This window comes from Crinia signifera, chromosome 7, assembly GCF_055691185.1.
Source record: "Crinia signifera chromosome 7, ASM5569118v1, whole genome shotgun sequence".
Classification (NCBI taxonomy): Eukaryota; Metazoa; Chordata; class Amphibia; order Anura; family Myobatrachidae; genus Crinia; species Crinia signifera.
Window position 1 is genome coordinate 112,074,414 of NC_139223.1, and position 26,788 is coordinate 112,101,201.

The 26,788-nt window shown below is 45.6% G+C and overlaps 1 protein-coding gene across 1 annotated transcript in view; it reads right to left on the minus strand.

Annotated features, from left to right (window-relative positions):
• CLASP1 (cytoplasmic linker associated protein 1) overlaps positions 1–26,788 on the minus strand; it is a 321,194-nt gene that overhangs the window by 237,818 nt on the left and 56,588 nt on the right. The window contains exons 4-6 of the mRNA XM_083153636.1: positions 23,073–23,176; positions 20,581–20,672; positions 20,415–20,490 (exon numbers count right to left, since the gene is read on the minus strand). Coding sequence (XP_083009762.1) covers positions 20,415–20,490; positions 20,581–20,672; positions 23,073–23,176 — 272 coding nt within the window. The remainder of the gene's footprint in view (positions 1–20,414; positions 20,491–20,580; positions 20,673–23,072; positions 23,177–26,788) is intronic.

Consider the following 26,788-nt stretch of genomic DNA (forward strand, 5'->3'; position numbering starts at 1 on the left):
TCTTCCTACTCTTGATTTGAAAAAAGGGTATTAACAGCCTTCTCTACCCCAGATGGCTTATTGCAGCACAATATGCTGCCATTTTGTTTACATGGTGCCCATCAATCTTCCAGAGAGCTATGAATAAGTTGCTGCAGCCCAACAGGGAATATGCAGCCCCATATTTAGACTACATTGTTATTTTCAGCTCTGACTGGGAATGGCACCTACCAAAGGTAGAAGCCATTTTAAAGTCTCCATTGGTATGGTGGAAGCCAAATATCTGGGGTACATTGTAGGCAGAGGACAGGTTAAAACTCATCCTAGTAAGGTAGAAGCAGTCCTCACCTGGTCTAAACCCAAATGTAAGTTGCCGCTTAGGACATTTCTCGGTCTGGTGGGATATTACCGCAGGTTTATACAGCATTTTTATCACTAAAGTGGCTACACAATGGAATGTCTTAAAAAACAGTCCCAAGATAAAATAATGTGGTGTAGATAAGTGGAAACTGCTTTGCAAGATTTAAGATGAGCTTTGTGTACAGAGCCTGTCTTGCAAGCTCCCGACTACAAAATAATCACTTTTTGTTGCAGACTGATGCCTCGGCAGGATTAGAGGCAGTCCTTTCCCAATAGGCAGATGGAGAGGAGAAGCCTATCACCTACCTTAGCCATAAATTACTGTCCAGAGAGCGCAAGTACTCAATGAAACACATGGAGAGTCTTTTTTATTTTCATGTAGGCTATAGTTTGTTTTATGTGCACTTTAATAGACTCCATTATTTAATTTAAAACTGGAGATTTCTCATTCAAATCTGCACAAATGTGGCCCAACATTGAGGCATATCTCTGGAAACGTAGAGACCAAACTAAAGGCCCCCATACACTAGGGCGACTTGTCCTTAGGACAAGTCGCCCCCGACTTCCCCCTGAGCTTCCCCGGCTGCTCCCCGGGGGAGCTTGATTAGATTGGCACTTGATGTGCCATTTTTTACATGTGATAAATCGTCTCGATTTATCACATGTAAAAAACCCGGGGAGCAGGGGGGGGGGGGCTACAGAGATGGGAGCAGGGGGGCTGGGGACGCTGCGGGGGACACGTCTGTGTCCCCCGCTACTGGGGACGCTGCGGGGGACAGCATCTGTGCGAGGCGGTAGAGGGAGCAGGGGGGGCTGGGGACGCTGCTGGTGACACGTCTGTGTCCCCCGCTGCTGGGGACACGTCTGTGTCCCCCGCTGCGGGGGACAGCGTTGAGGCGGTAGAGGGAGCAGGGGGGGCTGGGGACGCTGCGGGGGACACAGGCGGCATAAAGCCGGGCAGGGGGAGCCGGCCGGGAGCTGTCAGTAATGAATAAAAAAAAAAGCCCATACAATGAATGGGCAGCCTGTGATTGGCTGCTGAGCGCTCTCTCAGCCAATTGCTGACTGGCTGAGAGAGCGCTCAGCCAATCACAGGCCGCCCATTCATTGTATGGGCTTTTTTTTTTTATTCATTACTGACAGCTCCCGGCCGGCTCTATGCCGCCTGTGTCCCCCGCAGCGTCCCCAGCCCCCCCTGCTCCCTCCACCGCCGCACCGCCCCACTAGGTCCCAAGTCGGGTGGTCGGACGTGCAGCAGGTCCGACCACCCGACGCAGATCCGATGCGCACGGGACCGCGCATCGGATCTGAGGGGACATCAAAACTAGCAGATTTTGGTCCGATTTCGGCCAGATCCGACTGATCTGGCTGAAATCTGACCAAAATCTGCTAGTGTATGGGGGCCTTTAGGGTCCAATTGGCATCATCTGGGTACATCCTGGTAACCACACAGTCCTGAGAAGGATCACTGAAAAACAGATTCTTGATGAGCGCACACATTATAATATATATATATATATATATATATATATATATATATATATATATATATATATATATATATATATATATATATTGCTTCTCCAAATATATGCTATATATGGGACTTTGTTGCCTTTAAAAGTGGAGCACCGCCGAGTTAAACTTTGAGTCATTGTGACTGCGGATATTTGTTGGAGGATCCGCACTCACGGCCAGCCTTTGTTAGCACAAGGGGTGCTCCACTAAGCAAACATCCACAGATATTCCACTAATAGCATGGGTGTAGAACTGTATAAGATCCACAAGGACCTCTCACCAATAAGATCACTGAGGCAATTTAATGGTACTTTTCAGGATATAATACATATTACTTTTTATATGCAGTTGACGTTTCGTCCACTAGAGGGCCTTTGTCAAGACAGGTCAGCAATGCACGTCTGTACAACACATACACATACAACGTACTGGGTCTTCTTGTGTTGTACGGACGTGCATTGCTGACCTGTCTTGACAAAGGCCCTCTAGTGGCCGAAACGTCGACTGCATATAAAAAGTAAGATGTATTATATCCTGAAAAGTACCATTAAATTGCCTCAGTGATCTTATTGGTGAGTGGTCCTTGTGGATCTTATACAGTTCTACACCCATGCTCTATCTCTATATCTAGATCTATATATATATATAATAAGTTGACGTGTGGGTGTGTGTGTGTGTTGCATTGCGGGCAAACCTTGGCACTCCGAGCCGTTAAATTCTCTGGACCTGGTGGTGTGCACCTCAAAGCCGTTTTTGGGAAGTTTCACTTATAAATGTAAAAAACACCAAGGTACAATTTGCCTTCATTGATGATCTGGGAAAGGCTGGGAATTCGCAGACTTGCGAGTCCACCAAACCCCTCCTGGCGAAATGAATGTGCGGGTTCGCCAACACAGGCTGCAAATGGTTGTTTTGCATAAACATCCATTCGCATGCCTTGGGTAACCGCCCACATCGTTCAATGGTCGGCGACCATTGAAAGATGTGGTGCATGCACGCATATAAAAGTGACTTTTAAGTCACTTACACATGCGTGCACGCTAGCATTGATACGGGCGGGCAGCTAACATCTGGTGACGTCAGCTGCCAGCCCCCCACAACCGTGTCACCGCCTCATTACCATTAGAACACCCAGCTTTCCCATAGGGTAATGGGGCTGCCCCCCACCCTTCTCAGACCCCCTCATGCCGCCATGGGTGCGTGCACCCGGCGAACCATGCAGAAACATGCCTGCGCAGACGCATACCATCGGCCCTCCATGCAAATGCACAGAGGACCGAATGGATGTGAATAACCCCCCTGATTTCATTGATGTCATGGAGTATAGCTGTGTACACACGGTGCAATATATTGCTCAGTGTCCAGTTTTCATCAGCGACCACAGATGGTCGCTGATGAACAGGAGACTCTGCCAGGGGAGCCTCAGAGGGAAACAGCTGATCGCAGGAGTTTGCGACCATTAGGAGGCTGAACACAGAACACCTGGCGATTTATCGCTGCAGCACAAACAAATCACTGGCTATATGGTTGCTCAGCGACCATATTACCAGCAATATTGCACAGTGTTAACACAGCTTATGAATGCAAACACATTCTAACATTATGGTGGAGGCTTTCAACAATTGGGGATAAGTGGGGAAATACATAGACCACACCACACCCACACACACATATATGCATACACAGCACACTACACACACACACACACACACACACACATATATATACAAAGCACACCTCACACACTTGCACATTGGACAGATATCAAACAATACAACACACACATACATAACACATCACAAGCAGTACAACACACACACCCGTATACACTACAACACACCCAAAAACAGTACACACACACTTATACCCCTTTTACACCAAATATCCCGGATCCGACCCGGCATTTGGAACACGGATCCAAGCCAGGTCAGATCTGGGATTTGCATCGTTTACACTGTGGTGCCTACCTGCAGTGTAGACGGAGGTTGCACTTGAAGATGACATCATCTCCAAGTGCTGGGATCGCGATCACACCTGCCAGGACCGCCAATCATCGCGCTGGGAGCAAGCCCAGCACCAAGGTAAGCTGCTGGGCTGCCCCCAGCCCCCGTGCACCCTCCCCCCCCCCCCCCCCCATCCGCAAGATGAATGGTTACCGCACAGGCATCCATTCACCTCCTCCCTGCTTCCGCTGCTGTCTGCAGAGCACAGCAGAAAGCAGCAGAGGCTGTGTGCGACCCCCGCCCAACCTCCATACTGACCGCAGGATGCTGCGTTCCGTAGGTTGAGCTTCCCCCATTGATGTAAACAGGAGCCGGGTCATGTGGCATAATGTGAATTTTGGCTCTTTCAGTGTGGCATAATGTGAATTTTGGCTCAATCCAGGAGGCATGATGCGAATTTGGGCTCAATACGGGTGGCATGATGTGAATTTTGCCTCAATCCATGTTGCATAACGTGAATTTTGTCTTAATTTATGTAGCATAATGTGAAATTTGGCTCAATCTGGGTGGTATAAAGTGATTTTTTTTTTTGCTCATTCTGTGTCGCATAAGGGGAATTTTGGCTCTTTCCGCATGGCATAATGTTTAAGGGGCAAGTATAAGGGGGTCTACTACTGTTTTGCATAATGTGTATAAGGGGCATATGGCATGGTACACTACACTACAGCCTTCAATTTCCCATACCCCCACTTCAAAATTAAATTATCACTTCAACCACTGCGTGCGCACACACATATATATTCTAAAATAATTAATAATATTAACAGGTATAAAGTTTTATTTAAAACACAATTCAGGTACAGACAGATGCAAGGTAACGTACCGAGATGAGCGGTTCTGTGTCTCATACACAGGTTCAGTTGGAGCAGTTACACTCACATTCGGCAAGCAGCCAGCAAACGCCAGGCCCTGCCACAACGCATACTTCGTCAGAGGAGCCCTCTAACGAAGTACGTGGATACAAAACTCGTTGGTGGGGGCCTGGCGTTTGCTGGCTGTTTGCCGAATGTGAGCACGCTGTTTTCTCACCAGAAAACACTGGCCCTCTCACAGGTCGCTCAGCGTATAGTGAGGGAAAAAATCTGACAACTCTGTATAGATGATCAACGCTTCAATGCTTTATTTTTTTTGCCTTCCAGCCTCCCTTCTGTGTGTCAGCCTCCTCACGCCTTCCAACCTCCCCGTCCCACGTCAGCCAGCCTCCCTCCCTTATGTCAGCCAGCATCTTCTAAGGCGTCATCCGACTCCTAAACAGCATGAGCGGCTTCATGGGAGATGCGCGAAGGAGGGAGTGGATATAGACAGCAGGGCTGTCCAAACCCCCTACTGACATTCTGGTGCAGCTCTGCTCATATACTACCCATTGCTGCTGCACTAGACTATAACAGCTCATTAGATGCATTACAGAAGGTTAGCCCCCTTCAGAGCTGTAGTCCAGCGGCAGCCAACTAAATTGTCTCATGGGCTTCAGCACTGTACTTAGAGCATAATGTGATAGACATTAAGTGAAATTTGAACCAGACAAAAGAAACAGGTTGGGATCAGGAACAGTGGCGTCACTAGAAGGGTGATGTGTGAAAGCATAGTCCACACTGGGTGACACAAACCATAGTGATGGCACATATCAGGAAATCCAAAAGTGGAAACACTGACCTGTCATTTAGATTTATATTTTAAAACAATATGGGGGAATAGGTATATAAGAAAATGTCCTATATTTAAAGGGGCTTTTAGGTGTTAGCAGCTGAAAATACACAACAGATTTGAACAGGCCTCAGCAATTGTTCATTTAAGTTATTACCACTTTTCCCCAATAGAGGTAGCTATACACACATGCATTACTAGATGTGAAAGTAGCTCTCATTACAGGCATGGTTAGGGTGTGGAAGACAATACAAAACAAAAAAAATCTTTAGAAAAATAAAATATAAGCTGGGTGCAAGCACAATATGTTGTTTCCAAATAAGTTGATACGTCCCACCAGCCGGGTCATCCTCAGGACCACACACAGTTCAGGCTTTCTAGGTCACCCAGCAGGTCACATCTTTAAAATATAAAGGGACATGGAAAAACAGCCGTTGTGTGGGGAACCTTTGAGAACCTGTGGTCTGGTGTGTAGCCCCCAATTTGTAGTTGCTAAAAATGTCACCAGTTTTTATGAACTGCACATAGAATCTTGATGTTATTAGCATTCATTCTAGCACCTGCTATCTTTGAAAACCCATGCAGTTCCTGTTCCCTCCCTGGGGTGTCGCTGTCTGCTGTGGTGTTTCTAGCACAGGTCTGGTTTGCATATCAGTGCTGATGTACAGACCCCACTGTGCTAGAAGCACTACAGCAGACAGTGACACCCCAGGCAGGGAAGAGGAGCTGCATGGGTTTTCAAAGACAGCGGGTGCTAGAATGAACACTATATTATCACTAGCATCCACGGGCACCGGCATGCGCAGCACATTTTATTAGGGGGGTGCACCGTAAAAGGAGTGCGCCTTGCAGGACCTATTGGACATTTCTACCACCACCCATTGGGTGTGTCCAACATCGCCAACCACGCATGTTCTCATCATCTATTGGCACTCACTACAATATAAAACATCTCCTGCCTATTTCAGTTTTAATCTTCTGATCACTTTGTGTAACAGTACATACAAATAAAGTAAAAAACATATGTATGACAATAGTACAAGTAACAATGCAGAAAACCATGATGACGCTTTTAATGGAATACAGTTCTACAAAGTAAAGGTCTTTGGTAAAAGGTATTGCTGGTATTTGCTAGTGGCAGGGAGGAGTTCATATGGGCAGGTACAGCATTAGGGGGTGCCTGTGCACCCCTAACACTCAGGGGGGTATTCAATGTCAGAGGCACGGCTGTCGAGCTAGCGCGACAGCCGTGCCCCTGTCCCGTTCTCGCTTACCTCGACTGGAGCTCGGCAGTCGGGATTCAATGTCCCGGCCGCCGAGCGGCGAGAAGGGGGCGTGGCCGCGAGTTGCGGCCAGGAAGTGACGAGCTGCAGCCGGCAGCTCGTCACTTCCCGGCTGTTCTCGGCAGAACGAGCCCGACAGCTAGAGATGTCGGGCTCGTTCTGACAGAAAACCCTGTTCAATGCTGTCGGGGAAGACAGCATTGAATAGGGCCCGTCGAGCATCTCCCCCACGGGAGATGCTCGACGGCGATTGAATCTCCCCCTCAATGTCTACGCCATGTGTAGTGAAGGAAGGAGCAATATGTTTCTCTGACCTTTATTACATCACTCCAGCCTACACAGTTTCCCAACAATATAACATACTTATACTACTCTTGTCCCTTGGATCCATGGAAAAAGTGGGATTTTGGTAATTACTAATAAATTAATTCCTAAGATTTTATAGAGTAATGCAAGTGGGGTATAGACCGGCGACTGAGTAGGGCGAGCACTTTAAGTGCAACAGGCTTCCCATCCCCCTTTATGGGTATCCGGTCCCTGGGTCAACCACTAATGGTCGACAATGACTAGGTGGACACCTAAAGATGGTCGATATACCAAGGGTCAACAATGACAGGTTGACAAAAGCTTAAGGTCGACATGGACAACATGAGTTTTTCATGTTTTTTATTTAGACATACTTGATTCATACTTTACTATCCAAGTGGGAATAGATTAGAATAGTGTGTGAGCACAGCGAGTCATGAGAGGGGACACAGTACACTTACTGAAAACTTGTGTCGACATGCCCATGTCGACATCAAGCTTTTGTTGACCTGTCAATGTCGAACTATGGTAGGTCAACCATTTTTAGGTGTCGACCTAGTCTCTGTTAACCATTACCTAGTGACTATCGACTTAGACATTGTCGACCCCTATACCATAACCCACCCATGCCCTCTCAGCTCCCAGTTATCGAAACTGAGCCCGAGTGGAGACAGAGAAGAGAGAATATCTAAAGAAGAACACAATACAACAAGAAGTCAAAGGGCAGTATTCAATGTCCCTAATCGCCATGTGCAGCGAATCCTGTTTAGGATTCGCTGCACATTCGCCATGTTCCCGAGGGCTGGAGCCCTCACTGCCAGCCCTCCCTTACACACTATTCAATGAGGCAGGGGCTCGCTGCCCCTGACCGCAAGTGTGAATGAGCCTGAGGACGGCGGCAGGCAGGGAGATGGAAGTCTCCCTGCCTGCCCCAGAACGTATGTGGGGCGGAGGAGGGCTCCCCGGGAGCCAGGCAGCACAGGCTGCCCCCCGGGAGAGCCAGCAGGGGACCGGGTATTCACTGCACCCGATTGTGCATATGTAATGATCGGGAGCAGTGAATATATAAATATCTAATGAGCGGCTCTCAGCTCTCAGCTCCCGCCCAGCTGCTGGCTGCTATGTGTATAAAAAAAAAAATATATATATATATTCATGTGCTGTAAGCACATGAATAAAAATAGCATGCCCCTTCTCAGAATAAAATTCCTGATTTTTTAACACCAAAAAAAAAAAAAAAAAAAAAATACATTATTTTAAAAGTTCACATTTCACTTCACCATGAAAAGATGGCGATTGCTACACGGTGACACACGGCGAAAAGCACTTAGAGAGCAATTCGCCATCTTCTCATTGAATACACTCATGGCGAATCACATTGAAAAACCACAAATATCAGACGGTGAATTGTCCCTCATTCACTGTTCACCGTCGGCGAAAAGTGCACGTTGAATACGGTGATTCACTTTGACACAAAAAAATCACCTTCCAAAGTGAAAAAAGCACAAATTCGCCATGAAACATGGTGAATTGGCCTCATTGAATACTGCCCATAGAGTAAGAATGTATATTAACAGTGAAGCTGCACAAATATATGCTGCTGGAGTCCTTCCTGGCACAGAGGGCACTGTAGCCACATCTCCTGCTAGTTATACTACTTATGCGCCTGCCGGTTGTGCAGTGGCCATGGACACCTGAACATAAGCTGTATGCGGCTGTGGTGGGTATCACCTGATTTAGGTGACCACCAGATTCCAGTGTCTTGCATGGTGCAGGAAGACAAGGGCAGAGAGCGGTCTGCTTGTCCTTTTTGGCATGTACTAACCTACATGATGTTAATAAAATAAAGTTACAATTCTAAAACATAGGCTGATGCAGCATAGAATGGGAGGAGCCTGTCCCATTTAAAAAATTTTAAGTGCCCTCAGTAACCCATCTACTGAGGGCAGTGTCAATCACTCCTGCATCTCCTATTGGATAAAAAAGAAAAATGCTATTCCAAGCCCTACAGCACTGTCTACTCAGAAGCAGACCTAGGGGTGAAACCAATTCCAGGCATAGGGTGCATTTTGCTGATGCAGTTTAAATGGCATTGGCACCACATCTAACACCTTTCACCCGCTCAGATCAAGAAGCACAAAAATATTACCCTATGCAGCAGGGAACACTTTGGCGTGCAATCTGGATTCCATAAGCCTTCAATTGAATTCCCCCCTTAAGCCTGTTACACACCTAAAGTTTTATCTATCCAATCTGTCTGGTGTGAAAAAATTCTGGTAATGAATGGGACCAATAACAATCAGCAATATGCTTCTGAATTCTGGAAAACAGACAAACGATTGGACAAATTTCTTGCATCAAACAGATTTAACAAATTTGTTAAAATGACCAATGTCTGTTTTCCAATGTTTGTCTGTCAACTGCTTCTATACATTAAGGGTGCCCACACACGCATAGCTTTTATGAACAATCCAATCGGTCACCCTTGAAATCCAGAACACTTCTGGCCAAAAAATATCATGCACACATAGGGCAGTATTCAACGAGAATAATTCTCCGTGCATGGCGAGAGATTTTTTTTCTCTCGCCATGCACTCGCCCTGTTCCGGAGGGCTCGCTTCCACTCCTGCTCCCACTATTCAATGTGGTTAAGACTCGCGGCGAGTCTTAACCCCTGCAGCGGACGAGCGTCCGCGGCAGGGAGCCGGGGGACGGTGGCAGCCAGGGAGATCTCCCTGGCTGCCCCAGAACATATGTGGAGGGGAGGTGGGCTCCCCGGGACCCAGGCAGCACAAGCTGCCCCCCCCCCCCCCTATAGCCAGCGGGGGACCCAGTATTCAATGCACCCGATCACTGCATCCGATCTTTACATATGCACGAATATATGAATATCTAATGAGTGGCTCGAGAGCTCCGGCCCCCTGCTGGCTGCTCTGTGTAAAAAAGAAAAAAAATTTAATTTTTGTTAATTAAATATATATATTCATGTGCTATAAAGCACATGAATAAAAATAACATGCCCCTTCACAGAAAAAAAAATCCAGATTTTTTTACACCAAAATTAAAAAAAAACCTTTTAGTTTAACCCCTTCCCGACATATGACGTACATGTACGTCATATGACGGTTGCGGGGGAATCAAGCCAGCTCACGGAGTGAGCTGGCTTGAAAGAGAGGAGGTAATGGCTGTATATTACAGCCAGGTACCTGCTCTCACGGCCACGAGCGGCGAGTTCGCCGATCGTGGCCGTTTAACCCTTTAAGCACCGCAGGCAAAGCACCCGCAGTGCTTTAATAGCTGATCGGAGGGGGGGCGCCCCCCTCCGGCGCCGATCGGGGCCCCCCGCGGCGAGATCAGAGGGTGCCGATCGGTTGCCATGGCAGCCAGGGGTCTAATGTAGACCCCTGTGCTGGCCATGTCAGCATTCCTATTACATCCTGCCTGAGGCAGGATGTAATAGGAAGTGCTGAAAATCACTATGTTCAGCCATAGAGCTCTATGGCTGAACCTAGTACAGGCGATCGCGCCCCCTAGTGGTTAAGTACACTAGGGGGCCTTGTAGTAAAAGTAAAAAAAAAAAAAAAAAGAGAAGTTAAAAAAAAAAAAAAAAAATATTAAAAGTTAAAATCACCCCCCTTTCCCCATTTCACAAATAAAAATAAATAAAAAATAATAAAAAATAAACATATTTGGTATTGCCGCGTTCCTAAAAGTCTGATCTATTAAAGTATAACATTAGTTATCCCGCACGGTTAAAGGCGTAAACGGAAAAAAATTCCCAACGCCAAAACTACGTTTTTTTTGTCGCATCGCCTACCCAAAAAAAAGTAACTAAAAGAGATCAGAAAGTCGCCCATATCCCATAATGGTATTAATTAAAAAGTACACTTCAGCCCGCAAAAAATGAGCCCTCACCCAGGTCCGTAGGTGGAAAAATAAAAAAGTTATAAGCCGCAGAACATGGCGACGCGACGAAAATTAGAAAAACCGTAAAATTTTCTTCTTTTTTTTTAGTGGTAAAACGTAACGGAAACTATATAAGTTTGGTATCACCGGAATCGTAACGACCCATAGAATAAAGATAACCCATCATTTTAAACGAACTATGAATTCCAAAAAAACCGTAACCAGCGCAAAAATTGTGGAATTGCGTTTTTTTTTCCTTTTTACCCCACATTGAATTATTTCCTGATTCCCCAGAATATTATACGGTATAGTAAATGGTACCATTAAAAAGTACAACTTGTCCCGCAAAAAAAAAAGCCCTCATGTGTCTATATAGCCGGAAAATTAAAAAAGTTACGCTTATTTGAACGCGAGGAGGAAAAAAAAAAAAAAAAGTTAACAAAAAACGCCCCGTCGGGAAGGGGTTAAAAGTTCACATTCCAGTTCTCCATGAAAAGATGGAGAATTGCTACACGGAGAATTGCTACACGGAGAGACACGGCGAAAATCACTTAAAAAGACGGCGAAAATATCACATTGAATAGGGTGGTTCACTTTTGGAGAGCAAAATGCTCCTTCCAAAGCGAAAATAGCACAAACTCGCCATAAAACAAGGCAAATTTTTCTCATTGAATAGAACGATTGTGTTAACGACTGAGGATTAGCTTGGTCGTTTAACTGCAAATCATTGAAATAGCATTAGCACATCATTCATTACAACTAAAAGTGGAATGATGTGTGCCAAAATGTCCAAGACAGGTTGTTATCTTTCTGCATGCGCATTGGATTGTTATCATGCCCACACACAAAAAGTTTTTAAAGGATTGGTTTGCTCTATTTTGTCAAAAATGGCCATATCGTTTAAAATAGCTTACATTGTTTGGGGAGCTGAACATATTTTTGTTTCCACCAGACATATTGGAAAGATGTATCTTTAGGTGCAGTAGCAAATTTTTTTGTTGAGGCTGCTAATTGGACCAATGAGAAGGGGGATGGGGGAATTAGCCATTTTTACCTTCCTTCCCCTGAGCGAAGCTAACCTAGTGCACAACACAGCGGCCACGGAGCGAATGGTCTTGCAAGATAATGATTTAAATATATTACGAGGCCATTAGCTCTATGGTAGCTCTGTGGTCTATTCTCCAGGCTCCTGGGCAAGTGCTGTGTGCAAACACTGGGGTATATTTATTGCCCTGATGGCGAGAAGTGCCAATAGCTCACCATCAGTGTATTCAACTCCCTCACCTTCACTCGCTGTGTCTATGTCACCTGTTCACTGAGGCGAGGTGGAAACGGCAAGTGTGGCTACTAAAACAACAGGGTACGCCACAAAATTCAGAGGACTAGCTGCATTTGTGGCAAGCCTCGCTGTCCTCTCACGTCGAGGATTTGTCCCTCACACTTAATACAGAGAGGGGGTTTCACAGTGAAGATGGCTTGTTTTTGGCGAGGAAAGCCATCTTTGCCATACAAACCCCCGTCAGACGCATTGGATATCGCCCACTGTCGGCCCAGGTATATTGATAACAAGTGCAGGGATCTGGACGTGCCCACCCCATGTCCTGCTGCAGCGCAGTTGCACACTGATAAAGAGCCAGACGCACTAAGCTTCAAAAGTGATAAAATGTAGAGTGATAAGCAGCCAGCCAATCAGCTCCTGCCTGACATTTTTAAAACACAGTCTGTGGCATGGCAGGTAGGAGCTGATTGCCTGGCTGTTTATCACTCTCCATTTTAACACTTTTGAAGCTTAGTGCATCTGACCCAAAAGGAGGCAGCATAGCAGCAGGAACACCCACTCTGCCCTCAGAGGCAGGGTACTCATCTCAGCACACCCAAGAGTCCTAGGCAATAGACAGAGGAGACTCCTGGCATTATTATTCTAAATGAGTTCTGTGCTATATATAGTGACGTGTGTTTCCCACCCACAGACATATCCACCATGTCCCCAAACAGAATCCCCCATTCCCATGACTCCCTGGCTCAATAGACCACTCCGCCTGCCTATCAGCCAACTGCTTCCAGAACAACTCTCGGTACTTGTTTCCTAGCACGTCGCCATCGATTTTAATTGTATTGATAGGGGCCGCAAAAATCGCGTCGATCGCATGCCAACCAAATTGCAAGCGATGCGATCGACCCGATTTTTACATTGGAATCAATGGCCCTGAGGAAGCTTAACTGCGAAGCGCGCCGGCTAGCGGTGTGCAGGCAGCAGTGTCTTGCTGATAGATTTATTATTTTCTTTACCAATGCATTTTGATTGATGTTTAGCAGTGTTTAGACTTAATAGCCCTTGTTAGGGCTCATAGTCTACTTGTGCTCATACTAGTGGTACCCCTCATTGGGACTCTAGTACATAGGGGTATTACTGCTGATTGGGCGCTATCTGATACAGCAATACCCCCACCACCCTCCGACCACACACGGATTTTGCGTGTCTAGGTCTGTCTGTGATATTTTCGGACATCTAGGAGAGCTACAGTTCAGTGTTATAAATATTGCCTGTGATTAGCATAAACACAGCAACTGTGGTATTATTGAGCAAATATTTGGTGACACATTAGGGCTACTAGCCAGACTTTTTAGTCGAGCTACATTAAGTACCTGAGATATAAATTGGTCACATATTGGCCCTACACACTGCCATCTTTGCTGATATAATTAAATCTGTATATTCCAGCTTTATCAGCAAGCACCTGCCAGCCACCCCATTTTTATGTGTGTTTACCCACCCTTGTCTGTTATATGGTTTTAAAGTATCGCAGCCTTTTATAAATGTAATAAATAAAAGTTATATTTTAGATTCTTTTCATTAGGTGCACCTCACAAAAGGACATTCTTTTCTTCTTGTGTCTTCAATGTAAAATGTTCCCTGAGACCCCAATTTTACATTGATTTCAATGTAAAAAGCCCCAAAACCACCCATTTAGATAGCAACACCCACCCCCCACCCCCCCTAATGGGTGAAATGGCCCTCCATTGTTAACGCCACCCCACTATTGACGCCAACCCGAAGCGTGGCGAGCGCAGCGAGCCTGCGAGGGGCGGCGGTACGCGTCCTCTGACCTTTTCATACCCCCACTATCCACGTCGGCATGCAGCTGATTTTATATAGTGTGGCGAGTGCAGCGAGCCACCGAGCCCGAAGCGTGGCGAGCGCAGAGAGCCCCGCGCATTACTTCACAGGTATATGCGTCTGCTCGCCACACTATATAAAATCAACTCCACACCGACGTGGATAGTGGGGGTATGAAAAGGTCGGAGGACGTGTACCGCCGCCGCTCGCCACGCTTTGGCGTCAATAGTGGGGTGGCGTTAACAATGGGGGGACATTAACCATACTTAATACCCATGAGGGGGCATATACAATGAGAAATTGGCCATATTGGCCCTTTTCCCATTGTTCCCTATGTAAAATCGGGTTGATCGCGTCCATCGCATCCGATGCCATTATAATTGCATGCGCCCGACGCGATCAACGCGATTTTAACTTTAAAACTAATTTAACATTGGTATCTATGGGAAAATCACGTTGATTGCATCGCGGCCCTTTATAATGGGCCGCAATGGACGCGATTTTGTCTTTGCCGGCAAATTAAGCTGGTAATTGACAGAAAATCGGGTCCATCGCATCCCCGATCAACCCCGACAGGCGCCGTGCTAGGAAACAAGTACCCAACCCTCTTTCCTCCTGTCGCCACAGACAGTACCCGGCTTTCCCTTGTCCTACTGCCATAACACCTTCAGTTTTCGCAGCCCCCCCCCCCCTGACATACTTCTTCCCCTTACTGTCATTCCTCCCCCCTCCTGACTCTGCCAGACACCCCAACATTTTGCCATACTTCCCCAGAATACTGATTTTAGCTTCAGTTTCCAGCTACATTTTCAGGAAACTTATTTGTGGGTATCCCCCAATCTGATGTGGGCACATTCTCTCCAGGAGGGACACAAGGAAATTGCTGTACCAGTGATTAAGGTTTCTCTTGGTAGCCCTGGTTGCGATATTTTATTTAATCATGTAGTAGAGGGGCAGGGTGATAGATGCCCATTGGGCCAGTACCATTTTCAGCACCTTGGGCCAGCAGCAGTGTTAGAGCATGGGCTGTGCAATACCACTCCCCCTATATGCCTCTCTCAATCTCTCTTTTCCATGCCCCCTCATTCTTCTGGTGTCAGTCCAGCCTCTTCTCTTGGGATAAAAACTAATTTTTAGCACATTTCAAGCTACAATTTTGTCATATACCATATATACTCGAGTATAAGCCTACTTTTTCAGAAAAATTTTTATGCTGAAAAAGCCCCCCTCGGCTTATACTCGAGTGAGGGTCCCACTTGAGTCAATAAGTTTTCCCAGTTTTTTTGTTGTAAAATTAGGTGCCTTGGCTTATATTCGGGTCGACTTATACTCGAGTATATACTGTAACTATATCCCTACCTGACAGCCTTATGACTGAAATTTAAGCCCAAACATAATTCTCAAATTTAGAAAAAAGTATATTTCTTGGAATGCATCTCAGTGGGAAGGAATCCAGTTACAGAGCTGTATATAAGATTTGACATTTAAGAAAAAAAAAAAAATGTCGAGTTATGGATCATGTCATTATTACAGCACTTTGAAATTACTTGTTTTTTGCTTTTTTTTTCACCGCAATTGACCTCTTGGGTGACATTTAATAGAATGCGATTTTTAGAAATCGTACCATATCGCCGCAAATCGCACTTTTAGAACTCACCTTTTTCCTTTGTAATCCGCATATTTCATGAAATGCGAATTTGCGGGGAAAAATTGCGATATGGGGGTGTATTCAATGTCAGGGGTACGGCTGTCGAACAAGCTCGACAGCCGTGCCCCTGTCCCGTTCTCGCTTTGCTCGACTGGAGCTCGGCGGTCGGGATTTAATGTCCCGGCCGCCGAGCGGCGAGAAAGGGTCGTGGCCGCGAGCTGAGGATGGAAATAGACGAGCTCCGGCCGGGAGCTCACCTATTTCCGGCTTTTCTCGGCAGAGCGAGCCCGACAGCTTGTGATGTCGGCCTCGTTCTGTGGAGAACCCCTATTCAATAGTTAAATAAACACACTGACACCCATTAAAAATAAAACTTTAATACATCCAAAGCCCACACATACTGATACTTACCTATCTTGAGCCCGTAGGTAGGTCCCTGGCTCAGATCTTCGTCTGAGGACCTTGGTGAGTAGGATTTTCTTCCACAGGTCCCCCTATGGATTTCTTCGGATCCTGGACCCAGGACTCTTCAGCCCTGGAGCCCCGGACTCTTCAGCCCTGGAGCCCCAGACCCAGGGACCTACCTACGGGCTCAAATAGGTAAGTATCAGTATGTGTGGGCTTTGTATGTATTAAAGTTTTATTTTGAATGGGTGTCAGTGTGTTTATTTAACTATTTCTTTTACTGTGGAACTACAAGTGCCAGCGGGCCCTTTAATGCCCCACATGCTGGGACTTGTGGTTCTCCAAGTCCCAACATGCGGGGGGAGGCTTGCTGGGAGTCATAGTTCCACGGTTTAAGAGAATAGTTTTTCATCCATTTTTTACACAGAATCAGCTCGATGCCCACAGCCCAGGGGCATCGAGGACAGCCCCGGGCTTCAGCATGGGCAGGTAAACTTTGAATTGTTAAGCATTAAAATGTGATTGATTTCTTAGTAACGTTATAACAAATTTTTTTACATGTTAATTCCAAAAAATTGTTTTAAACAAAAAAAAATAATAATTTTGTCATCGTTTTTTTCCCCCCAACCCTGGTCTGTAAATTTGTGCCCTCACGTGGTGCTCTGTCCGTCTTTTCATCTACGACCCCCTATGGTGTTATGTCCAACCATTGATCCATCTGTCTTAGCCCAGTCTGTTCTTTCATGCCTCCCACCCGGTTCTGTGATATAATCAGGTACCATCTCTCCTGCTCGATCTCCCTCCCTTAGGGGGGTATTCAATGTCAGGGTCACGGCAGTCGAGCTTGCTTGACCGCCGTGACCCAGTCCCGTTCTCGGTCAGCTCGACCGAGAACACGCAGGCGGGATTCAATGTCCCGCCTGCTGGGGAGCGAAAAGGGGGCGTGGCCGTGAGTTGCGGCCGGGAAGAGGCAAGCTGCAGCCGGCAGCTCGTCACTTCCCGGCTGTTCTCGGCAGAACGAGTCCGACAGCTAGTTCTGCCGAGATACCCTGCTCAAATCTGTCGAGGAAGACAGCATTGAATAGGGCCCGGCGGGCATCTCCCCGATGGGAGGTGCTCGCCGGAGATTAAATATCCCCCATACTCTCCACCCCTCCTTCCCGACGACACACAGGGGGTTATTCTGGTTCACTCCTTCTGGCAAATTCCTTCTTAAATGGCCAAAACCATGTGCATTGCACATGGGGTAGATGTTTCTTGTGCAGAGAGAGTTAGATTTGGGTGGGGTTTTACTTCAAAGTGAGATCAATATTGCAGTATAAAATTAAAAGCAGTCAGTATTTTCCCTGCACAGAAACAAAATAACTCACCCAAATCTAATTATCTCTGCACATTTTACATCTGCCCCCCTGCAGTGGTTTTGTCCATTTTAAGAAGGAATTTGCCAGGAGTGAACCAGAATAACCCCCACTATCTGATATGGTCTCTCCTTCATTCTCTTCCTGACTTTCTCCATCTGACACGGTCTCTCGCCCTCTCCCTCCCTGACATGGTCTCTTTGACATTATCTCCCTCTTTCTGACACGGTCTCTATTTCTCTCTGAAAAGGTCTCTCCCGAACACGGCCTCCTTTTTCCTCCCACTCTCTCCCTGTAACAGTATTTATCTCCCTCTTTAGCCCTGTACACATGCATCGATTTTCGATTCGAGTTTGCTTATAGAAGCAAAATCGAATCGAGCCACCGAGCCCGAAGCGCGGCGAGCGCAGTGAGCCCCCGCATTACTTCACAGGTATACGCGTCCGCTCACCACACTATATAAAATCAACTCCACGCCGATGTGGATAGTGGGGGTATGAAAAGGTTGGAGGACGCGTACCGCCGCCGCTCGCCACTCTTCGGGTTGGCGTCAATAGTGTGGTGGCGTTAACAATGGGGGGACATTAACCATACTTACTGTACACATGCATCGATTTTCGATTCGAGTTTGCTTATAGAAGCAAAATCGAAACAAATCCTAAAGGGTATCGTATGGTTTTTGTATCACTTTCGATCTACATTCGATTCGATGCGCACTCCCGTTTTCACAAAATCGAACAGAAAAATCTACTGTGCAGCCAAGGAAATATTGAATTCGATCTAATAAATTGATTGTGTACAACACACCATGAATGTGTATCGAATTTGATATCGAATTCGATATCTAACGCAAAAGTACAGATCTAATGGCAAATCGAATGGCAAATCGAATGGCAAATCGAATCTAACATCCAATCAAAAGCAAATTGATGGGCTTTTCTCAGACACCCTCGTTTTCTGACAGTCTCTCCATGCCACTCTCCCTCACAACTTATTTCTCTGTCTGTCCCTAACCACCCTCTCTCCCTGCCTCTCCGATGCTCATCTGCCAATTCCATAAGCTTAAGAGTTTTAAAATGACATTGCCATCAATGTAAGCACAAAAACTGTGCTGCTGAAGATTAATGGAATGGGTTTCCAAGCCCCACAGATCACCAATGCCAAGAGATGGAGTGGTGTGAAGCATTTAGGACTGTGGAGAAGAGTGAAGTGACAAATCCCACTTCTCTGTTTGGCAGTCACTTGGGTGAGTCTTGGTTTGGAAGATGCCAGAAAAATGCTACCTGCCTGACTGCATTATGCAAACTGTGAAGTTTGGTATGGAGATGTTTTTAGGGGTTTGGAATAAGCCCCTTATTTCCAGTGAAGGGCATTCTTAAAGCTTCAGAATACCAAGACAATTTGAACAATGCTATGCTTCAAACTTTGTAGCAATTCTCTTTTCTATTCGAACATGAATTGATGAGTTCTGTGTGCCCCACAAGCAGTGCAGCATGATTTTGTCCATCTGATTAAAAAGCAGCTTTGCAATCAGTTCTGAATAACCCCTATGTTTTGATGAATTAATTGTGGAAGATTTTGAATGGCCTGCAAAGAGCCCTGAGCTCAACCCCATTCAGAACCTTCAGGATGAACTGGAATGAGCTTGCAAGCCAGGCCTTATTGTACAACATCAGTGCCTGACAGCATAAATCTATCTATAAATCTACAGAATGAATGGGCACAAATTTCCACAGAAACATTTCAAAATCTTATGGAAAGCCTTCGGTACTTGTGTATTATCACAGCGCCCATACCTGCCGATCGCATGCCATATCGTATACCAAATCGTATGCGAATTGCATACGATTCGATCAGATTCGATTTAGCACACCACCACTATCCACGTCAGCACGAAGCGTGGCAAGCGCAGCGAGGACCGCAAGGGGACATGGTACGCGTCCTCCCGACCTGTTCATACCCCCACTATCCACGTCGGCGTGGAGTTGATTTTATAAAGCGAGGCAAGCGCAGCGAGCCCCGCGAGGGGACATGTAAAACGAGCCGAAGCATGGCGAGCGCAGCGGATGACTTGACGTGTATTCGGCATCCCCTTGTGGGGCTCATTGTGCTCGCCAAGCTTTGGGCTCGTTGTACATGCTCGCCACACTTTATAAAACGCCCATACAGATGACTAGGAAGCCATTGATTGGCTGAGAGAGGTCTCAGCCAATCAATGGCTTCCTAGTCATCTGTATGGGCGTTTGTTTTTTTTCAAGTGCTCTGCTTCTCCCAGCTCCCACCACTGCCCGGCAGCCAGCGTCTTCTCCCTGCCCAGCTCCCTGCTCCCACTGTCACCGCAATAGCTTCCTCCTGCCCGGCTCCCTACGCAGCCTCCCCCTGCTCCCTCTGCCTGGCTCTCTATTAGCCGGCATCCCCCAGCCGCTGACTACCCCCCGCACAGCTCCAAGGCCAGGCTGCACATAAAACGTATCAAATCTTATGTGCAGCCCGTCCGACCTCCGGACTCCGATCTGATCGGACGGACTGTCTACAAGTGCGATTTGGGCCAATTTCACGGCCCGATTTACCTGAATCGGGTGAAATCGTGCCCAAATCGCATAGTGTATGGGGGCCTTTAGAGAATTCAAACTGCTCCAAAAAAAACTTTTGTCTCATTACTGCTCGCCACCTCTACAAGTAAAATGTAGGTGCCCACAGAATTCATGCCCAAACATAGCAACAATTGAATTACACGGTCATGAGACCATTAAATAAGCTGCAAGCAAAACTAAAGACTTCCACGTAATAGAAATACTAATAACCCTTTTTACTGAAAACGGTTTTATTTCCGCTCAAAGCTTTGATTCTGGACAAGTAGTACATTATATTTAGCAGAAGACTCACCTGACTGTTGGGGTCTCCAAGCAGGTTACATATGTGAGGTACAATCTTGCTCAATGTCAGGCCGTTGGCTCCGTATCTATGGATGGAACAGAAAATTACCATTACACAACGTCCATAACCGAAGATCAATGAGTGCCTGTTCCACGGCACATGAAAGAAAACTCACGTGTTAAGAGTTGCAATAAGGCATAGACAAACTCCTTCCCGCGAGCGGAAATTCTTGTGCTTGAAACCTCCTAGCATTCGGTCCCAAACGTACTATGAAAAGATAAAAGTGGTTAACAGTAGTCATACTGAGGTTACTTGTACTGTTTCTTTCATATGGGGCATCTACACAAAGCTAATAATACTTTCACAGCTGCTTTTTTTTCTTAGTGTGCTCCATCACCCAGTGAGTGATTAAATTGTGCATAGGGGCATGGTCGTACCTAATGCCCATCAAAAAAAAGTGACACTACAGAAAACTGTAAGGTGACAAAAGTAAAACGTGAAAAGTGAAAATAAATAAATAAGCAAAGAACCCCAGCCAGAAGGCCAGGGGGGGGTGTGAAAAACTGTCCTGGGGAGGTGCGCAGTGCAGGGGACATACTTGTGCATGGTGAGGGTCACCAGAGCAGGTTTCGGGCACCCCCTAGTTTTCCCGGGGGCACATTACATCTCAGGTTTCAAGCAGTAGATCTCTAAGTGTATGGAATATCAGATTTTAACTCACTGAGATTTGGCAACTATATTCAATCCACAACGATGGCTAATAAAATAAAAAATATTTTTCCTAAATTAAATATTTGGTAGCTCCCAATACCATAGTACCGCACAGTAGTAGAGTAACCCAAATATTTTGCGGTGGAATGGTTTGTTCTACTATTGAGATATTTGTACAATATTAAGAAAAATAAAGGGAGAGAGAACACAGAAAAACCGTATAAACTACCATAACCCGAGATCAACTGTGATCCAACTATATGGTTGGTTGGAAAGAAAACCTGGTAATGGAGTAAGCTATTCACAATAAGTAAAATTTTACAAAAACTTGTCGTTCTGACAAGTTTGTTAAATCTATTTGATTTAAACAACATTAGTGAAAAGTAGGTTTTTTGGTACTTGTGAGTTATCTGGGCGCCCGATTTCGAAATCGGGTCGGATCGGGCACATCGCATCACATCGCATGCGACCATCGGATGCGATGCGACGCGAAATGCGATGCGATGACCCGATTTTTCCATAGGAATCAATGTTAAAATGGACTGAGTCCATTTTAACATGGAATTCAATGGGAAAAAGGGGTTCTTTTCATACCCCTACTATCCAAGTGGGCATGGAGTTGGATATAAACCTGTGGCGAGCGTAGCGCGCCACCGAGCCCGAAGCGTGGCGAGCGTAGCGAGCCTCGCGAGGGGACACAGAATACCGTCCCCTCGCGGGGCTCGCTACGCTCGCCACGCTTCGGGCTCGGTGGCTCGCTACGCTCGCCACAGGTTTATATCCAACTCCATGCCCACTTGGATAGTAGGGCTATGAAAAGGACCCCTTTTTCCATAGGAATCATTTTAACATTGATTCCTATGGAAAAATCGGGTCATCGCATCCGATGGTCGCATGCGATGCGATATCGCATCGCATCGCATCTGATTGTATGCCTTAACTTAAGGCATACAATCAAAAAATCGGGCGCCCAGATAACTCACAAGTACCGTTTTTTTTTCCAGTTCCCAGGGTTATGACCAAATTGCTTATTGCCATTTGCTCCCTTCCATTACCAGATTTTCACAGATTGGATGAAAGTTGTTTTAGTGTAAGGCCAGTGTTTTACAACTTTAGTCAATCAAGGCAATCCCAACAGCATCAGCATTCCAGTCTCAACTCCAAGACCACAGTTGGGAGCAGGGCTATGTACAAGGAACTTTTCTTTTAAACATGCAGAAATCATAGATTTAAGCATGTTCACATGTAGAAATCCAGGCTATATCTGTGTAAAAGGGGTATTATTGAGAAATTCAGAAAAAATATATTACATTAATTTATGTGTATAGGTCAACCTCGGGTTTAGTTATATGGTGAGGGGCAGGATTCAAATTTGTTTACATATTTTAGGATTAGAAATCACAAGCATTGGTTTTAGCTATTACACTGACCATAGATCATTTGAATTTGCCCTAGTCACCAATCCAATGCACCCCTGAATGTGCCCTGAGGCATAAAGTTTGAGTATCACTGATCAAAGTCCTAACTTTAGATATTGGTAACAGAACATTGACACCAGGGAGGAGATCTAACCATTTTTAGTACCTGTGTAGTTTCACGGCGCCAGCATGGCGCCGTGCTACTTCCGGTTTGTACGCTCGGCTAACTATCTAACATAAATTAACTTAACTCCATGCCAACATGGATAGTTCATACCCCTACTATCCATTTTGGCATGGAGTTGATTTTAGATAGCGTGGCGAGCATAGCGAGCCCCAGAGCCCGCAGCTTGGGCGAGCGAAGCGAGCCACGCCAGGGGACTCCGACGCACGGCGCCATGAAACTACGCAAGTACCCAATTTTCCCATATGCTTGTTTAGAGGGTATCTACTTGGTGCTACAACCAAGAAAATAAATGTTTGCATTTTAGGTTGAGGAGCCAGTATACAAATAAAAAAAAAAAAACATGACATTTACCTGTGGGCTGGGAGAAAACTCCATTATCTTGATCAGCAATGCTTGATCTTGTTCTCGGACCGAGTCCTTTGCATCACCTAATCGATCAATTAAACTCGGCAATACTGGAAGTAAAGAACAAGACTTCAGCATAACAGCAGCTACACACCGAAAGCATCTTCCTCTATCTATATATCTCTAGGGTGGCGACCTGGCACTCCAATGAAGACGTCTTGTACCTGGGTGCCATGCAGAATTGTAGACAAGTAGTAGATTATAAAACCCACTTGGGGTGAATCACCAGCACGGCACTCCAGGGTTTGTGAAGCAAACAAATTTAATGTGCAATGGTTTTGGGGAATAATGATGAAGGGGTAGTATTACCTGAAACCGTTGCACATTAAATTTGTTTGCTTCACAAACCCTGGAGTGCCGTGCTGGTTATTAACCCCAAGTGGGGTTTATCATCTATGACTTGTCTATATATATCTATCTATCTGAGGACATTTGTACATTATTTTGCCTGTGACAATACAAAGGACTAAAATAAACAAGTTTTGGATGAACTTTCTGTTTGCTTCACTGAACATTGGATCACCATATGTATGGACAGTATTCATAAATTTTAGGCGCCACGCCACAATTGGGTATTGTATCTATCCATCTATCTATCTATATATGCTATGAGTCTCATTAATACTATTACCATACTGGAATTTGTTCTAAACACTTTATACAAAATTTCACAAACCATTCGCAGAAGAAATATCTGAAAAACTGAAAGATCAGGCAACTGATCCGAGAACAATCTTGTTCCTTTAAGACCGTGCTTCCCAATCTTTCTTGACCAGGGCGCCTTAGAATATATCAGTATTTCTTCAAGGCACCCCTAGTTAAAAAGTTTATTTTAGATAAATTAAAAATACAGTAACTTTTGCTTAACGGTCACCATCAGGTTAGCCACCATAGCTGTGCTTATAATTATCCATACCTTTGATGATGGGCAGCCACCAGCACTGGTTTTGCCTGTCACTTTGAGCATAAATAATTAGTTTTGGTCCTGGACCCCCAACATGAGGCACCCATGCAAACATCATGAGGCACCCCAGGGTGCCTAGGCACACAGTTTGGGAACCACTGCTCTAAGAGTAATGGTGCCCATACGATTTCCCATCGCATCTGACTGAAGTGATTCTCTCCAGCAACCAATGTCACATGCCACCTGCGATGACACATCGGGTGCTGGAACTGGGCTGATGGATGGTGGTTTAGAGGAGCGGGCGGCAGGGTAGCGGAGCTGGTGGGCTGGCTCTCCAATAGGCTGGCCAATGAGAGGGTCACCCATTCTTTTGAAGTTTAAAAAAAAAAATTCTGCCTCTCGGCACCAGCTCCACTAACTACCGCTGCCTGGCAGCCCTCCTGACGCCCACTTATGGGATAACGGTCACTAGGTCGACAAGCATTAGGTCAACACCACTAGGTCAGCATCACTAGGGCGACATGCATAAGGGTCGAAATGGAGTTTTCCACTGTTTTTGGTACCGACATGTTGACTGTTAACATTCGGGACAAAGAAAACATGAAAAACCCCATGTCGACATTTTGACTGTAAACCTTGCCCATATCCATCAAGTGACCCCATCGACCTAACCCCAGGTCGACCTTCAGACAGGATCGAACTAGTTGTGTAGACCAAGTGCATGTTGACCTAGTTGCTGTCTAACCAATGATCCATACCCCCATCAACAGCTCCACTACACCACTGCCCACACCGCTGACTACTGCCACAGATTGCATTTCGAGCGAACGCATGTGGTTAAAAAAACATTATGTGCGACCATGGATCGTATGCAATCTCTCACATGTGTATGGGCCCCATCAGTATATACACATTTACACATGGCTTCTTCATGTTGGATTCTTTTTTTTTTTTTTATGAGTATTTATCGTTGGCGGCTCTGGGAGCAATGGCAAAACCACATCTCTGCCAGGGTCAGCCAAACCAAGAGTTAAACGTTATATGTCCATACATCAGCACATGTGCATAGTGAATTTGTTAAAAGTTCACTAGGCCATGTTGCTTGGTTTGACTAATGGTATAGACAATTGTTCACCAAATTTAGAAAAATAGAGCCAGGGTCGATTCAATGTAGCACAGTAAATAGTGGCGAGCGGGTGGTCCTGGAACTATTCAATACATATCTGACAGAATTTCTTGCACGCCTCCTGGAGTAAAGGCCCCCATACACTAGTAAGATTTATCTGACCTGTAAATTGCATCTGATTTCCCTTGAACTGCCCCGGCAGCTTCCCAGGAGGCCTACATACAATTTGACACTTGATGTGCCGTTTTATACATCCAATTTGCGTCAGATAAATCACATGTAATTTTTCTGATGCACAGTGTCAGCGGCCCTAAGCCGTCAGCGGAATCCCTGATCCTAGGCTGTCCCTATGAGCCCACGTCCCCTGTGACAGGAGACCTGGAGCCGGTTTCTATTTTTTTATCGTTTTTATTTTATTTAATATTATATTAATAATATTGATTTAATAATATTTTTAATAATATAATTATTTCTAGTTGTCCCCAAATGTTTCAGTGTAGCCCCCCACCCCCACTGCCCCAGCAGGGCTGCTCCTAAACTGTAGCCCCCCGCCCCCCAGTAATGTAGCTGGGGTACATATATTGTTAATTGACAGTATAATTGGTTACAGGACTAGTTACAGTTTTAACAGTACAATGTTGCAAATAAGACCAAATGAGGCTGGGAGTGGGGAAATTATCTATTTAATCACAGAGGGATTGCTTAAAAATGGAGCAATGATTCTTTTAAAGGTATATTTCATAAAAGAAAGCACGTGTGTGTGTTTGTGTATACATATGGAGATATAAAGTTCTATGTGTCTGTTCTGCGGGAGAGATGTGGCGTGTCCATGTATATGGAAATAACGCTTGGTAAGTAAAGGGGGTTGAAAGATAATTAGTACTTGGAACATTGAATTTTGTTCTTATATATGTTAACCTGTTAGGTGGAGGTAGGGTGAAACCTGTGATGCTGTGTGTTCCTACTGTGAAAAGAGTGATATCTGGTGAAAAAATTATGTGTACCTGTAGAGGCTTTATGTACTAACTGAAGGTGTGTATTGTGGAGACACCTAGACATTAATAATATACTGCAAGTGTCTATATGCCTAAATGTCTAAATGATTGTCGGGAGGCGAGTGATAAATTGATTAGTTTGTTTTGAAGACTATCGTGTGTGTCCCTAAGAATTAATTTATACCGGGGGAGGGTGAGTGTAGAATGTTTGTGCATCTGATAGTGTGTCCTCTCTAGAGCGAAGTCTGTGTGTACGTGTAGTAATGAGTGTGTCCCCTGCTTGGGGAGGTGTGCTGGTGAGGTGAAAAGTGAGATGTGGAGAGGAGGGAAAGCAGTTAAGTGACACGCATGCGGAAATAAATCAAAGCGTGATAAAGCTAATGATCTGTGCTGATGATTAACAGGGTAGTGTGTGCGGTGGGTATGATAAATAGTGCTGTCTGGGGAAGTGTACCACGGATGGGATTGTTGTTGTGGGAATGAATATCTACTGTATTTTGAATAAAAAGCAGTGCTCTGTCACCTCCGGGCTGAGCTCCAGCAGCGTACGTTGTCTGTGCGGCTCTCTGTGGACTCCCATGTTAAATTCTTATAACACTGGAGTCTACAGAGAGCCGCGCAGGCAATCAGGTGCCGT